The sequence below is a fragment of the Acartia tonsa genome, chromosome 7, assembly GCF_053477335.1.
Source record: "Acartia tonsa isolate MP-2025a chromosome 7, ASM5347733v1, whole genome shotgun sequence".
Lineage (NCBI taxonomy): Eukaryota > Metazoa > Arthropoda > Copepoda > Calanoida > Acartiidae > Acartia > Acartia tonsa.
The window spans coordinates 10,554,158-10,569,716 of NC_137266.1; the positions used below are offsets into that span (position 1 = coordinate 10,554,158).

The window sequence follows — 15,559 nt, forward strand, 5'->3', positions numbered from 1 at the left end:
AAAAAGAATCACCAAAATAAGTTTAAAACGTTATGTCCAAGATGGATGATGCTTTAAGCATAATATCCGATGGATTGTCCGCAGTCACGGAGGGATGTAAACTGCCTGTTCGTATGAAAAATACAGAAGACTGGCCTAAAGCCGAAGTTATCAGTATTAGACAGATTAAAGGTTAGCTTTGATAAATTAAAAAGCTTTATTAGGACTTTGCATTGTTACTATAATAACTTTTTAAAAGTGAAGCTTTTCTGTAATTAAGTTCCGTGTGTAATGGTCAGAGCTCTTTTCGGTAATTTAGACATGCAATAATTGTCCTATACATTTCAGAAGTCCCATTTAAAATATGCCGATTTTTAACTTTTTTGCCAACATTCTTTGTATGATATAATTATCCTATGCATATGATTTTTAAAAATTTTAAAGCAAAAAAGTACAAAATTATAAGCTAAGCATCCCTGTAATCAAGTCCTAAATATGGAAGTATGTCCTTAAACATAGTACCTACTGATTTTACGCAACAAGTTTTTACAATTTTGTTTATACCTTTGAATAATTTTTTAAAGTTTTGACACTCTACAAGAGTTATTGTTCGTTTGTCTTTCCATCTGATTTTAGAACTTTGCCTTTATGGATGTTGTCATCCTTCTTTTATGTATTTTTTAGGTGTATTCCAATATTATGTTCACTACGTGGACTACAACAAGCGTTTGGACGAATGGGTTACAGAAGACAGATTGGACACAAGAAAAATTGAACCTCCCACTGGTAAGATTATGGTAGCGTAGCATTTAAGGTATTTGATATATTTGATAGTTAGAGGAACAAAGCGAGTCATTTAATTATTAGTGATTTATTGACAGTACCTTTTTTAAAAGGAAGAATTTACATTTTCTGTAATTCAAACCCCCAAATTACCTGCACAGTTCATATGACACTAAGTCTCTATACCTAACCTTTTTTCTGCTAGGTTTAAAATTTTTTTTTTCTAAGAAAATAAGTTAATTAAAAAGGTTTCAATTCAAGAACCCTTTGAAGAAAAAAATACCTTTTTTATAGATATATTAAGGTTGTTGATATTTTTAAGGGAAAGAAGACAAAAGCCATGCGAACACCACTGTAAACACTGGACTGAACACACCAAAAAGAGCTGTGACTGTTCCAGCCTCTGGTCCTGTCTCGAGACCACCTTCTCCAGGTATAAAATGTGACCTTATATCTAATAAAAAAAGAAAAATTGTAGACAAGTTATCTAAGTATGATTCTGAAACAATACACAACGGCCTTATCAGGTAATTGTTAGACATATTTTTTTATTGTTCTTTGCTTTCCTAATTCAGAATAATAGTTAAAATCATCAAATCATGTTATAGATCTTTGATAACATTTGCCTCGTACTACATGGTTCTATGAAGCTATATTCCAAAATTAAAAGTAAAATTATATCTTGATGTACATTACAAAAGATATTGATATAATTCATATTGCATATTCATAATAGTATGTTCAATTCAGGACTAGAGGAAAGCCCAATAGTGACTGGACCAACGGTGTTACAAGCCGCCCTGCAGAAGAAGACCGCCAGAAAACGCAAATCCCAGAGCAGTACAGAGACACCAGACACGCCTGTGCCCGACACCCCAACTCTGGATGTGTCTACGGCTAATTTGAATTTAAGCGTAAATGTAGAAAAGAAGGAAACAGAAAAGTCACCTTCTAGTGCTCCTAGATTGACAGGTAAATATTTAATAACAAAAACCAAATAGGTTTTGCACTTCAGAGAAACTTTTTTCTACTCGTATATTGGTTTTGAGCTAGAATAGAGTGGACCAACGTATAATACCTCCCATATGCCGATAAAGATTTGTTTTAGAAATGGTTTCATATTCCTAACTACTGAAATGATTTCATTTTCTGACTTCAATTTTATCTTATCCTTAACAGAGAGGGAGGGGACATGGGCTTTTTATTATTACAGTCCCTAAAGTTTTATTATTATGTTTTCTTTTTCGTTGGCTTATTAACTACGGGGACTCTTAATGCATTTTCAGTGGTTGGTTCATTAACTTGATTGTCCAAACGTTTCAACCATTAATTGTAATGCATGCACAGAAGGGGTAATTTTGTGTATCGTATCATCATTGGGGATGCACATAAATTTATCGGCCATTGCCTTATCCAATTAGATCCCTGCATCCATATACGTTGTACATTGTACATGCATGAAGCAGTATTGTCAACGCAACACCAATTTAAGGATCTCTGGCCGCGCCTGGTACACACGACGATGCAATAACGCGAATGAAAAATGTGGAGCTTATTGAGCTGGGCAGACATAGAATCAAACCATGGTACTTCTCTCCCTATCCACAGGAAAATTTAAGCATTTCTCATAGTTAGTGTCGTAGATTTTTAATCATAAAAATGCTAGAATGAAAAATAGATATACATTGTTAAATTTGTACAAAGAAAGAGTAGATTTGTTCAATATTTTGTGGCAAATCATTGAATAAACATGCTTACTACTTCTCATTAAAATGTTTTTTTTTGCCAAAGTTTGTCATAGTACATATAAATAGGCTTCTTTTTAGATTTTTTTGTTTGTTAAAAAGCATTTTTGCTTTTCTATGATATATACATTAATGCTTGTATTTTAAAACAGGAACTGGTATCATTACCCTGTATTTATATTTGTGAGTTCTGTTTGAAATATGTCAAGTCTCGTACCTGCCTGGGTAGACATTTAACAAAGTGCAACCTGAAGCACCCACCTGGAAATGAAATATACAGGAAAATAATCTTTATAAAAAATATGTATGGAAAGAAAACGAAGTAACGGGCTTCATCGTATTTGCACAGTAGCTTTTGATAAATTTAGGCTTGGTTAGGTAAATATTAATAATTGCTTGGAGGTTAAGAGCCCCTCGAAGGGGCTAGGAATAGGAGAAAAGCTACTGTCAAATTACGATGAAACCCGCTACTTGTTTTCTTTTCATGATCCAAATATTTCTATATTGACAAAATTACCTAAGTAATAAAGTAGGTAATAAAATATCTTAAGTTTTATATTATCAAAGGGAGGGGGCGGAAGTGACACTTTTTGAAACCAAAACTAAAAGTCACAGGAACTCAACTAAATTAAGAGTTACAGCTCTTAAATTTGGTATGGCAGTTGCTTTAGAGAGGTACAATATGGAAATGTGAAGACACGGCGGTGGACCGCTGCTCCCGCCAAATTTTGTTTTTGCCTTTTCTCGCCAAATTAGACAATTTTCAATCATTTGAGATAAACTTTGTTTTAATAAATATTTCTCTTATATTTTCACTTTACACTTCAAATATGTCAGTACTAAAAAAAAATGTCAGGTGTAAATATATTGAACGACGTCATACTTCTAGTAAAACCACACTTCTCTTCTAGTGCATTTGCAGCCTCTGACCTTTATGTCGTTCTTTGTATTTGAATTTGGCGAGAAAAGGCAAAAAAATCGGCAGTTTTCGGCGGGAGTGGCGGTTCCGATGCTATTTCTTTACAGTTCCATATTGTACATCTTAAAAGCAACTGCTATGTCAAATCTCAGAGCTGTAACTTTTTATTTAGTAGAATTCCTTTGACTTTTAGATTTGGTTTTAAAAAGTGTCACTTCCGCCTCCCCCCTTTAAATATTTGATGGTTTCATCTATCTTAGGGTAGTTACCATTAGATGAATTAAGGGAAACCTCCACAAAGAGGCTAGAAAAGTATTGAAAATTGTAGAGGTTGGTTGTATTCCACTTGTGATAGAGAGATCACACCATTATATGTTTAATTTATGATTCCTTCATTTGTTAGTTTTATAGACATTGTAATTTTATTTTAACAGATTATTTTAATGATACAGGAAAAATTCAATTTCATTTTTCGAAATTGACGGGCGTAAAAACAAGATCTACGCACAGAATTTGTGTCTGCTGGCCAAGCTGTTTCTGGACCATAAAACTTTGTATTATGATACGGATCCTTTTCTTTTCTATGTCATGTGTGAAACTGACATTAAAGGTAATTTTAAAAATATCCTTAATAAAGTAACAGGTTCTGTGTTTGTCTTATACCAAATGATTTCGCTAACTGTGGAACCGATAATTTTTTTTTATAAAACTAACACTGAAAATGGGCGGGAGTCGATTCCCCCACCACAAGTGCCCCTTGAGGCCGCTGGGGGCATAGCCGCTAGTCAATAAATAAGAATCAGAAAAACGAACAGCGCTTTTAATTTTTGGAATAAAACTAACGTAGTATGATCCAAAGTTATTGGATAATATGGCTAATCGACCTAGAATTTAAAATTGAACTCTTTTCTAGGCTGTCATATTGTTGGATATTTCTCCAAAGAGAAAGAATCAAGCGAAGACTACAACGTGGCCTGTATCCTTGTCCTTCCTCCCTACCAAAGAAAAAGTTATGGAAAACTGTTGATTGAGTTTTCTTATGAATTGTCCAAGTTTGAAGGAAAGACGGGCAGCCCAGAAAAACCTTTGTCCGATTTGGGATTGTTGTCCTATAGAAGTTATTGGACTTATGCAATTTTACAGGTAAATAATAGTTATAATCATTTAATTTCATACAATTTTAACAAGGATAATAACAACCAAAGACACAACAAATTTACATGCGGATAGACATAGTTAATAATATTGCTTCCTATTGAATATTAAAATTTAGGGCTATTTTCTAGTTAAACAGTTTTTAAAGAAGGCATAGTTTATCTCAATGGTTGAGTTATTATATTATAACCTATCATATTGAATGTTTTATATTTGTTGTAGGTTATTTTAAACACCAAAGCAGGAGAAGACAACGAAGCACCCCAGATAACAATCAATGATATATGTGAGCAGACGAGTATTAAGAAGGAAGATGTTATTTCTACACTACAGTCAATGAATCTAATCAACTATTACAAGGTGGGGTAATTAGTTTGTGATAGAATAGATCTATGTAATTTACACTTGAACAGGGGTTTATATTCTACATGGGATCCCCTGCTCAGGTGGAGGGGAAAAAATAAAAATAATTGGTTGGAGGGGAAAAAAATGTAAAAATTAAGAAAACTGAAACATTTTTTTCTTTTTTCCCCTTCCTTGGTGAAAAAAAACTAAAAAATGTGTGGTAGGAGGGATAAAATAAATAAAATATAGTTCTTTAAATATTTTTCCATTTCCCCCTCTACTTGGTAAGAAAAAAATAAAAAACTAAAATATTTTGTAGCCGGGGAAAAAAATAAATCTTGTGCAGAATATACACTCCTGCACTTGAAATAATGTTTTTGATTAAAAGATAGCGTACTCATTCTAAGTCTAAATCTATTTATTAAAAGATTACTTTCAAAGAAAACAAAAAATAGGTACTTTATGTTGACGGGGTAGTCACTAGGAGCACTTTAACTTAATGAGGATGAAAGAGATTGATTTTTTCTTAGGGCTATTGGGAAGGAAGACATTTTCTCTTTTTCTTATAACTTTATGTTTGCATACCTAAATGTATTGTGTTTTTTTATAAATCGATCACAAATCTTTTCCAAATCAAACATTGATTACAAATTTCAGGGCCAGTATATTATCTGTCTACAGAAGGACCTCTTGGATAAATACCAGAAAGAACAGAACAGGCGGACAGTCAGAATTGACTCCAGAAGTTTACACTGGACCCCTAAGGACTGGTCTAAACGATCAAAATGATTTGCTATGTCTTTTTCTCACATTTGTAATATTTTATTAGATTCACGGATTTTTATATGCGTCTGCTTTTCATATTGTAGCTTACCTTTTTTCAAAAATACGATCAATAACACTTTTTAAAGCAAAATACCTAAAATCAAAGAATATTTTTTGCAATTTATATTATTGCTATTTGTTTCATCTATTGTAAACTGATATATAGATACCTTCTGAAAAATTGATGATCAATGAAAAAAATAATAATGGGGATGTACAAAAAAATCAGTTTAGATATTTTACTCACACCCTCAATTTTGCTTGAATTTCTTTCAAACATTTGCTTGAACTATTTTGGTTTAGGTTCCTGTTTTACAATTGATTTTGAAAATCTATGTTTATATTTAAAAAAATGTAATATGCACTCATATGTACCTGTTTCTTCAAGAAATAAAAAAGGTGTTTCCCTCAAAGTGCTTTCGTAGCACAGAACCCCGCCTCCCCCCTATCCTTGGAAAAAATGGCAAAGGGGTAGTTTTCTTCTCACTCTACCCCTTGTGGGGGCCCTAACAATACGGGGCTTTTACCTGTGTTGCCTTAACCTTGTGGGGTTAAACTGTACAATCCATGATATAACCTAACTTAAACACACAAAAACCATCCCTGCCCCTTTTTATTAAGAAAAAAAAGTTAGGGCGAGGTTTTCTGTGCTCGACTAACCATTTTGAGGGAAACAGCCTAAATAATACATACTATTATTGTTAAAATTTCAGATAGAATCTAAAAAAAAACAAGAATGAAGCGGTTGTTTGGGCGGAGTGGCACGAGTAGTGGAAGCAGTTCTGGAAGGAGTAGTGCTAATAGTTACACTAAATCAGAAGAAACAAAGGTTTGTGATAAGTTTTTTAAATCTTAAGTAACACCTACCTAAACTATTTTTTTTCTTGAATATTAACGTTTTTCTGATCATAGAACATCTAAATTACGTTATAATACCGTCTTAACTTTTTTAATACCTAAGCTCTTTAACTATATACATATATTAAAGTTTAATGTAATCAAAAATAATGAAAATTATCAGAATGTTGTTACTTATCTATATTCACTAAGTAAAAAGTCCTTGTTCCAATGATGTCTTTATTTTGTCCCTGTGTTGTAATATTTATTTATCGCATTGTAACTTCCAGCTTTCCACGGATAATAAAATATTAATTTCTTGTTATCTGTTAAAACTGACTGTGAACCTTTACAATACATGATTTTCATTATAGCTCAGAACCAGGTCTAATCCAGCGGATATTAATCGGTATCAAATCCATACCGGAAATTATAATCCTAAAATAAATGACATGATATTCTAGGGTCCCCCCACAGACGCCATGAGCACAACAGCTAAACTGATTCTTGACACACTGGAAAAGATGTCTACACCCCTAAAGGACAGTGAAAAAATTCCCACACTAAATATTGACAGAAAAAGGTAAGGATTAGAACATCTCTACATTTCAAAAATAATACTCATATAGATACCTTTTAACAGATAGCTAATTGACTTTTCCTTTACCATATCGTTTCATTAACCCTTACAAGAGAAATAGCCCACGGAGACATATAAAACAAGTTTTTTTTTAACTAATCGTTCTAATATATAATATACACCTAGGTAGTTTTTAATAAAATGTAGGTATGGCAATCCGTCAAATTTTGGACCGGATTCGGATTCTTACAAGTATCCGTCTAAAAAATGGCGGATTCCGGATTCTAGCAATATTTTAAAAGGCTTTTTTAAATTCAAAATTTCAAGTGATACATATGTCCTAAAAATTTATGTTCTTGGTGTTCTCTATAATTCACTTCCGAGAATCGAACCTGATTTTAAAAGATATTATATATAATGATGATAATCTTTGCCTTCAAAAAGGGGGAGTTGAAAGAAAAAACTCAAGACGCTAATTTTAGCCTACCAATTAAGAATTCGAATCCGCTATTAAAAAACGGATTCCTGAATCGTATTAGGATTCCAAAATTTGCCAAAAATTGGGCGGATTCCGGATTCGGATTCGGATTGTCAACCCTAATAAAGCTTTAAAAAAAAAAGTTTCCTATTCCCTGGGAGGGATGGTAAATTGGGGTGTTTAATAACACTAGTCCTCAAAAAAATAACGTTTTCATATTCGTGGCTTAACACCTTCTTTTATTTAATTCTGATTGGTTTGCACATTAGGTTGAGTGTCCAAACGTTTATACCACTAATTGTAATATAAAAAATAGGTATTTTTTGTATCAGCATTGGAGATATACATCAATTTATCGACCATTGTCGTTATCCCTTTAGATCCATGCCTTCTATTAACTTATTTTTTTAGGGTTGCCGAAGAGCTGAACAATTCCTTGGGGTTGACCGGATCAGCGAGGAAACGTCCCCGTTTAGGCACAGGGCCAATGCAGAGTGGCTCTCCTTTAGGTAAGAAATTACATTGAAAAAGGGGGGGGGGGGTTTAATGCAACCATCTCGTAATCAATGTATAAATGGCACTTAGAATTCGAATTTCGATCTGAAATTTTGCATGAGTAATCCTTGGTAGGTCTATTTTCCCTAAATCGAACAAAAACTTGAAAAAGTAACAGCTAACGGCTCAGCCGTTTAGCCGTTCTTTGGCTATTTTAGGGCAAATCTGTCAAAAATTACGTAGAAATCAACATTTTAAAACAGATTTTTGCTTTAAATCATGTGAAATGATCCTACATAAAATATTTTTTTAGATTTCTAGTACCAGCAACTACCGGCTAGAATCGTTTAAAAACTTTTTGGATCGGAAAAGAGCATTATGTGGAGAGAGGTTTCGTGATTTATTTCCATAAAAAAAGCCAAAAAATTACTAAGCGGCTGAGCTGCCAGCCGTTAGCCGTTACTTTTCCAACTTTTTGTTTGATTTAGGGAAAATAGACCTACCAAGGATTACTCATGCAAAATTTGGTATTATCCTCTTAGAAATTTTTTTTTCAATTTTGAAAATTTGAGTACCCCCCCCCCCCCCCCCCCCCCGACAGCGAACTATGAACTCTGGCCGCAGCGCTCGGCTCCCTAGCCTGCCTAGCCGCAGCGCTCGGCCCCCTTGCCTGCCTAGCCGCAGCGCTCGGCCCCCTTGCCTGCCTAGCCGCAGCGCTCGGCTCCCTAGCCTAAAACCTAACCTAACCTAAAATAGTTGTTCGTCGGTAGGCGGGGGGGGGGTACAAAATTGCAAAAAATTGCAAAAAAAATTTCTAAGAGGATAACGCCCAAAATTTTATATCGAAATTCGAACTCTAATTACCATTTATACATTGATTACGAGATGGTTGCATTAAAAACCCCCCCCTTACATTAAAAATTTACATTGATTGTAATTTGTAGGTATATTATATATTTTTTTACAACAACATTTCAACATTCTAAGTAAATTTTTTATTTTACTATATGAAAGTTTATTGATTTGTATGCCTTTGGGTATCTAGCTTAACTTCTTTCACCAATTCAAAAAAAAAGGGATAGTTGCATGAAGTGAATTTAACAAGTTTGATTGCAAGCATAAGTAAAGTTACAAGAATACCATCTAACATATATAATTTTGTATTACAATAAATAGCACTCAATTAGGCATCACTAAAACTGTCAGAATGCTGTTTTTGCGAAAACAGGACAGCCATATAAGTTGCATTGCATATATCCAAAAAAAGCGTTATGTTTAAGTCTTGATATTTTTTAAACTACTGGGTAGAAAATTCAAAATCTTTCAAATATAAGTTAGTTCTATAGGTGTAGCTTAAACTTTTAATAAGAAAAAATATGCAGTTCTCTAAATTCAAGTTTAAATGCACTTGGTGCAACTACCCTATTAATTTCTTTTTATGTCCCTTGGGATAAAACTACCCTTCTCATTTTTTCCTTTCTTCTCCCTTCTTATAATTACTTAACATCTACTGTATAACTTTGGCTGTTTGACCTTCCATGACTTTTTTTGATGCGCTTCTTATGGATGTTGTCATCCTTGTTTTTTTTTGTAGGTGGACCACCATTCCGTAAACTGTATTCCCCGCTTAGTGCCCACCGTAGCCGGCCCCCCAGAGTCAATCATATCACACCCATGGCTTCACTAAATAACAGCAGGTAAAACAATAAATCTATAGTATAAATGTATAACAAGGAAATTACCTGGATCCACCACCTGCTAGCAAATTGCTTTCTGCTCTTTTGTAGCGACTTGGCTGTGTTAACATTCCCGCCGCTATTGGTTGATTATCAAAGACCCCATTGACAGCCGGTTCAGGATCCTCGGTAAGGGGACATTACAGTTATTTAACCCCCACCCCCCTCTATTGTTTTACTCTAGGGGTAAAACTTGTAAAGGGATAGTTCTATGAAGTGTATTTAAAGAGTTAAGGTACTTAGAGTAGTGAACTTTTATATGTCTTAGTAGAATATATTAGGCATTGGATAGATATGATTATATGTTAAAGAATTTTTAACATTGACCAGACCAAACTTTTTTTATTTGACAATAACGAAAAAAGTTAAAAAGATTTGCCACATAAATTACATGAGAATGGTCTACTTTTTTCCAAATATGTATAGCCAAAACACCAATTTTAGATAATCTTTTTCCACATATTTCACAAGAGTTATAAAAAAATTGAACAGGGGTTTCCCTTGGGACAAGTTACTTAAAAAACATAAAAAAATAACGTCCGGTTTACTATAGGACAGGTTTTCTATAAATTCTTTTTAAAAAAATAGAGAAAACCATCCGGTTTACTTACAATATAAACATTATCTTACGCGTAAATACCAACTAACCATACAACATATATATATATATAAAAAGACCATTCTCATGTAATTTATGTTGCAAATCACTAACTCTTTTAGATATTGTCAAATAAAAAAAGTTTGGTCAGGTCAATGATAAAATTCTTTATCACAATCATATCTATCAAATGCCTAATATATTCTACTAAGACATATAAAAAGATCACTACTCTAAGTACCATACTGAATATTTTATTGGTCATTCTTTGTTGTTATGTGTATTTTGTTGTATAAAAAGTTTAAAGTTCTATTAACTAGTAAATGCTATCTAAAGTTGTACTTATGACAAAAAAGTTTTTGCCATATATAACACGCAACGAAGTTGAAAATAAAAATGAAAAACTCATTTTTTAAGGAAAATCCCTGGTAAAATCTCTTAATTTTAATCAATAACTTTATATTATGCACTACTACGTTATTTAAAATAGAAAAAACTTACAGTTCACTATTTTTTAAATGCACTTCGTGAAACTATCCCTTTCTGCACTACTCTACTCTATAATTCAAAATGTCCGTATGTGATTGTGTGTCTGAAACATTTAATTTACTTGCTCCGTTTGTATGTCGGTTATGCTACCTTAAACCTCTATGTATATATTTTCTAGACCTACAACACCTTATGGACTTGAAACAAGCACAGGCAGTAGCCACCCACCCCCTGCCCCGAGCAGTATGCCGCTTAGCTCATTCTCCACCCCACTGACGGGAGGCGGAGCGGGTGGTGGAAAGTTGCGCAGCAAAGTGACAGGTCGTGGGGGAGCCATGGACCCAATGGAAAATGAGGAGCCGCCCCCACCCCTCCCAGATTTTCTTAAAAATAATGTGCCACAGCTTAAGGTAAGTTACAGTAAATTTCTATTATATTAAGTAGAACGATGTTTGTCAGTCAATCATTGGTGCTGATTAAGCTTTAGATCTTTCAAACCGTTGGACCGATTGGCCTATGCTCTTAATGAATTTATTATTCCTACTGGTTTTTGGCTATATTCTGGGTTTTAGGGCACCCACCTGCCAAAAATTGAGAAAGATACTATTTTGCGAAGGAGCAAAAAATGAAATATTATAGGAAACTAAACCGAAATGGGGGAGGTTCAATAAATGTTCCAAATATTTCATCACGAAATGTGTTCACAAAATTGTATAAGACTTGAGAAGAGATTACTCTGCATGCATGTAGTAAATAAATGTCAGCTGACCAATACTAACAGACTTAAATGTCTTGTAGAGTAGCTGCGCTTCTGAAATACAATGAAAATTATTATAAACGATATATCATCAGGTGAGCAGTACGACCAACTTTTCCTTCGCCACCTCAACCCCTGCACCCCAAGTGGTGAAGGAACCCATCACCACCCCCACAACAACCACAACAGCGCCCCCAATCACAACAACAGAAAATAACAACAATAAAGCTGATATTAAGGCATATAAAACTATAGAATATAAATCTAATCTGAGATCTAAAGGGATAAGACAAAGGCCGATTAATTGTTGTACATCCCCAATTATGACACACAAAATTACCCCTTCTGAAGATTAAGATTAGTGGTTAAAACGTTTGAACACTCAACTTAATAAACCAACTAATCAAAACTCAGTAATAAAAGTCCCCAAATTTAACACATCGAATAAGAAAACTATATTTAAAACTTTGGGGACTAACGTAATAAACAGCCTATTGTTTGTTTGTTTAGCCCTCGTCATCTCAACCTGGATCATCATCATTTCGGACCAGGTTTAAAAACCTGGCTGCTTCCAAGGGTTTAGACCAGAGGTCTCTGACATTTAGTGTTGTGGGATTGCCTCGACAGTTGAAAAGGTGCTTAGTGGTGTGTGATGCGTCATTGCAGTGAGGACAAATATCTTGTATTGGTGTAGGTTGATTCTGGCTAATACGGGCCTTGTAACTATTTAAATAATTACTGTAGCCAGATCTCAGTTGGGCAAGTGTGGATCTTGTTTCTCTGGGTAGGACCTTTTCAGAGTCTGAGATCTTTGGGGGGGTGGCATTTAGGACCTTATTGTTTGCCATGCTGGTTATTTCTTCTCGGACACAACTGGTATGGATATTCTTCAGCTGTTTTTTGTAGATATCAGGAGGCAATTCAGGATATGATATCTGTTGGATTTTCTCGCCAAATTTTGAAGACAGTGTATTTTTCATTTGGCGGGGGGGTGGGGGGTCAGATAGGTTTATTCTGTTGGGGTGGCTGGGTTGCTGTGTAGACAGTAAAAATTGCTGACTAAGCATCTCACAGTGTGGCTTTACTCGCATTATTTTGGTCTCGTGATGAAGGTGGTCTATGTCTGTCATTAGATGACAGCCAGTAGCAAAACGGAGGGCGGCATTTTGAGCTGTCTGGAGATCCTTCCATGAGGTGGCACTTAGGGAAGGTGTCCAGATGGGGCAGCAATAATTTAATACTGACTGACCAATGGCTTTGTATGTAGTGACAAGAACTTCTTTTTCTTTCCCCCAGGCGGAGCCAGCAAGAGCTTTAAGAACATTGTTCTTTGCCTGAAGTTTTGTTTTCAGGTCTGTAGCATGTTGCCTGAAGGAAAGTAGATTGTCAAAGGTTACTCCTAAGATCTTAGGTTTTTTGACTGTTGGTACACTTTCACCATCAATAATTATGTCCAGGGTGGTACTGACTTCACTCGAGGCTGTTGTAAAAAGTGTGGTGGAGGATTTTGATGGTGAAATAAACAAATTTCTGCTTTTGAACCAAGTGTTTAGGATGGACAGGTAAGAATTTAATTCTTCAACAAGTGGCTCAATCTTAGGTCCAGAATTTAACAGGTTTCCGTCATCTGCATAGGAGACAAGTTTAAAACTACCTGGAGGGCTGGGCATGGATGCCATGTACAGGTTGAAAAGGATGGGAGATAGCACACCCCCTTGGGGTACGCCCTGTTTTACCTTTCTGTAGGTAGATTTTGAATTTCTGAAGACCACAAAGGTCTGTCGTCCTCTCAGGTAAGCACACAGGAATCGCTTTATATGGTCATTCAGTGGAAGGTTGTTAATATCATTCAGAAGTAGGTGATGGTTTACTGTGTCAAAGGCTTTTGACAAATCTATGGCCACTGAGACTGTCCGATGTACTGGTTTTTTCCTGTTCAGTCCCTTGTTTATGTGATCAATTATGCTTTGAAGTGCTGTAGTCGTTGATCTTCCCTTTCTGAAACCATGTTGATGGTCGGCCAGGCTTATGGCAGCCGTGACATAAGGAAGTAGAAGGGATTCGATGGTTTTGGCAGCTGGCGAGAGTAGAGATACTGGGCGGTAGCTGGTTCCTTTTAGATCATTGGTAGTCTTGTTGCTGAAACTAATACCATGGTTATCCGGCTGGATAGGTTGGTCATTCAGGTTTTTAATGGTTTTCCATAGTTTCTTTGAACCTGCTGGACATTAGTCTGGCCCAAAATCAGGCTACTTTTTTATTTATGCCTAATTCAATGTGCGGTTCTTCGAACTTTGTAACCACTAACTATACAGGCATTCTAAGCTAAAAATTTTGTTTCTACGATGAAAACTGATTTCGTCAGACTGATTTCCATTTTCACTATCATAATAAACATAAGGTTTCGTGATTTTAATTTTAAAAATACTAATTTAATCACATAAAATAAGTTTAGAGTTAAAAATCCACCAGTAAGCCTTATTTTACTTTTCTCATGTCTGTATTATGCATAGGACAAATACAATGCCTCTCTGAAATGCATGAATACTGAATAGTTCTTGTTTTTAGATATTAAATACCTTAGCTTATTGGAGCATTAAATCAATGAGGGTTGAGTGTCAAATAAAGCTGAAAACTACCTAAAGATTTATATATGGATTCAATGAAAAGCACAACCGAATTTATATTGATTCAGGGATCATTTAAATCAGACAAACACATACTGCTTTATATTTACAATGACAAAGCAACTAGTGAAAAAAACTAAAACTTAAGAAACAAAAGTTTTTATTTTTTAAATGAGCATGAAAAAACTATTGAAAAAATAAATTAAGTAATGTTAAAGACATAAACAAATCATAAATCACTGGTAACAAACAAAAATAGGTAAATTTTCAATTTTTATGTGTGAATTCCGACTAAGGATAAAATATGTTATGTTCTGTATATAAACTGTTGGTTAAAGCCATTGAAATCAATAATAATACCTAATTTTAATGAGATTATTCTATGCCAATGAAAGTTCTTAAAAATATTGTCCACGCTATTTGCATTGCTTTAATAAAAAACAAAAAAAATTCTATCCTTAGTCATTAAATTCGACAAAAGTTTTCTATGTTTTTTGGCAGATATTATATAATATATAACACTGCCGATTTTCTTCATTTTTTGTACAATCAATGAAATCCTAAAAAGGGAATATAAGATATTTAGTAACCGAAAAAAAATATTTCCTTCAGCTTTAATTGATCTTAAATTTAAAAAAAAATGGTGACTCATTCGGTACAAAAACATAAATAAAAGGTCCAATTGTTCCTAATTCATATTTGTTATAATGTTACTTATATTCCTGCCTGAATTAGTTTAATATTTCTTTCTGCATAGTCATTTACAGTTTTTAAATTGATAACAAAATTTTGAAACTCCAAATAAGTTGGAAATTTTTTCCAGTCACTTTAAAAGTCTATTTTTTTACATGCCTATATTTATAAATTTTACAACAAATTGACTTTTAATTTTGTCTAGACTTAAACATTTATATTCTGGTTATTCAGTCCAGACACAACAAATTTTAATGTTCATTTGTTCTACCGTTTTAGAGCTTCGCTTTTAATGATATTGTCATACTTGTTTTCAAACATAAATAGCCCAGCTATTTTCCATATTGTTAGAATTTCTGCCACCAAACACATTTCACTTTTGTTACAACTGTCACCTGATCCACATGTCAGCGAAGTTGATTTAGTTTTAGATGTACAACTAACTAGATCAGCTGGTTTTAAATATCTTTTACATTTTGTGCTATTTTTTTGCATTCAATTATAAAGAGATATCTATT

The 15,559-nt window shown here is 34.1% G+C and overlaps 2 protein-coding genes across 10 annotated transcripts in view; both read left to right on the forward strand.

Moving 5' to 3' along the window:
* Positions 1 to 6,579, forward strand: Tip60 (Histone acetyltransferase Tip60). Its single transcript, XM_080167467.1, has 10 exons — positions 1 to 171; positions 664 to 765; positions 1,085 to 1,195; positions 1,513 to 1,734; positions 2,255 to 2,366; positions 2,656 to 2,781; positions 3,873 to 4,036; positions 4,340 to 4,569; positions 4,804 to 4,941; positions 5,584 to 6,579. The coding sequence occupies exons 1-10, from the start codon at positions 33 to 35 to the stop codon at positions 5,713 to 5,715; spliced, it is 1,476 nt and encodes a 491-aa protein (XP_080023593.1). The 5' UTR covers positions 1 to 32; the 3' UTR covers positions 5,716 to 6,579.
* LOC145324808 (uncharacterized) overlaps positions 6,452 to 15,559 on the forward strand; it is a 14,861-nt gene continuing 5,753 nt past the window's right edge. For all 9 annotated transcript variants that reach the window (XM_080167468.1, XM_080167471.1, XM_080167473.1 and 6 more), the window contains exons 1-6: positions 6,452 to 6,580; positions 7,053 to 7,171; positions 8,058 to 8,155; positions 9,736 to 9,838; positions 11,143 to 11,374; positions 11,817 to 11,960. In XM_080167468.1, coding sequence (XP_080023594.1) covers positions 6,488 to 6,580; positions 7,053 to 7,171; positions 8,058 to 8,155; positions 9,736 to 9,838; positions 11,143 to 11,374; positions 11,817 to 11,960 — 789 coding nt within the window. In that variant the 5' untranslated portion in view covers positions 6,452 to 6,487. The remainder of the gene's footprint in view (positions 6,581 to 7,052; positions 7,172 to 8,057; positions 8,156 to 9,735; positions 9,839 to 11,142; positions 11,375 to 11,816; positions 11,961 to 15,559) is intronic.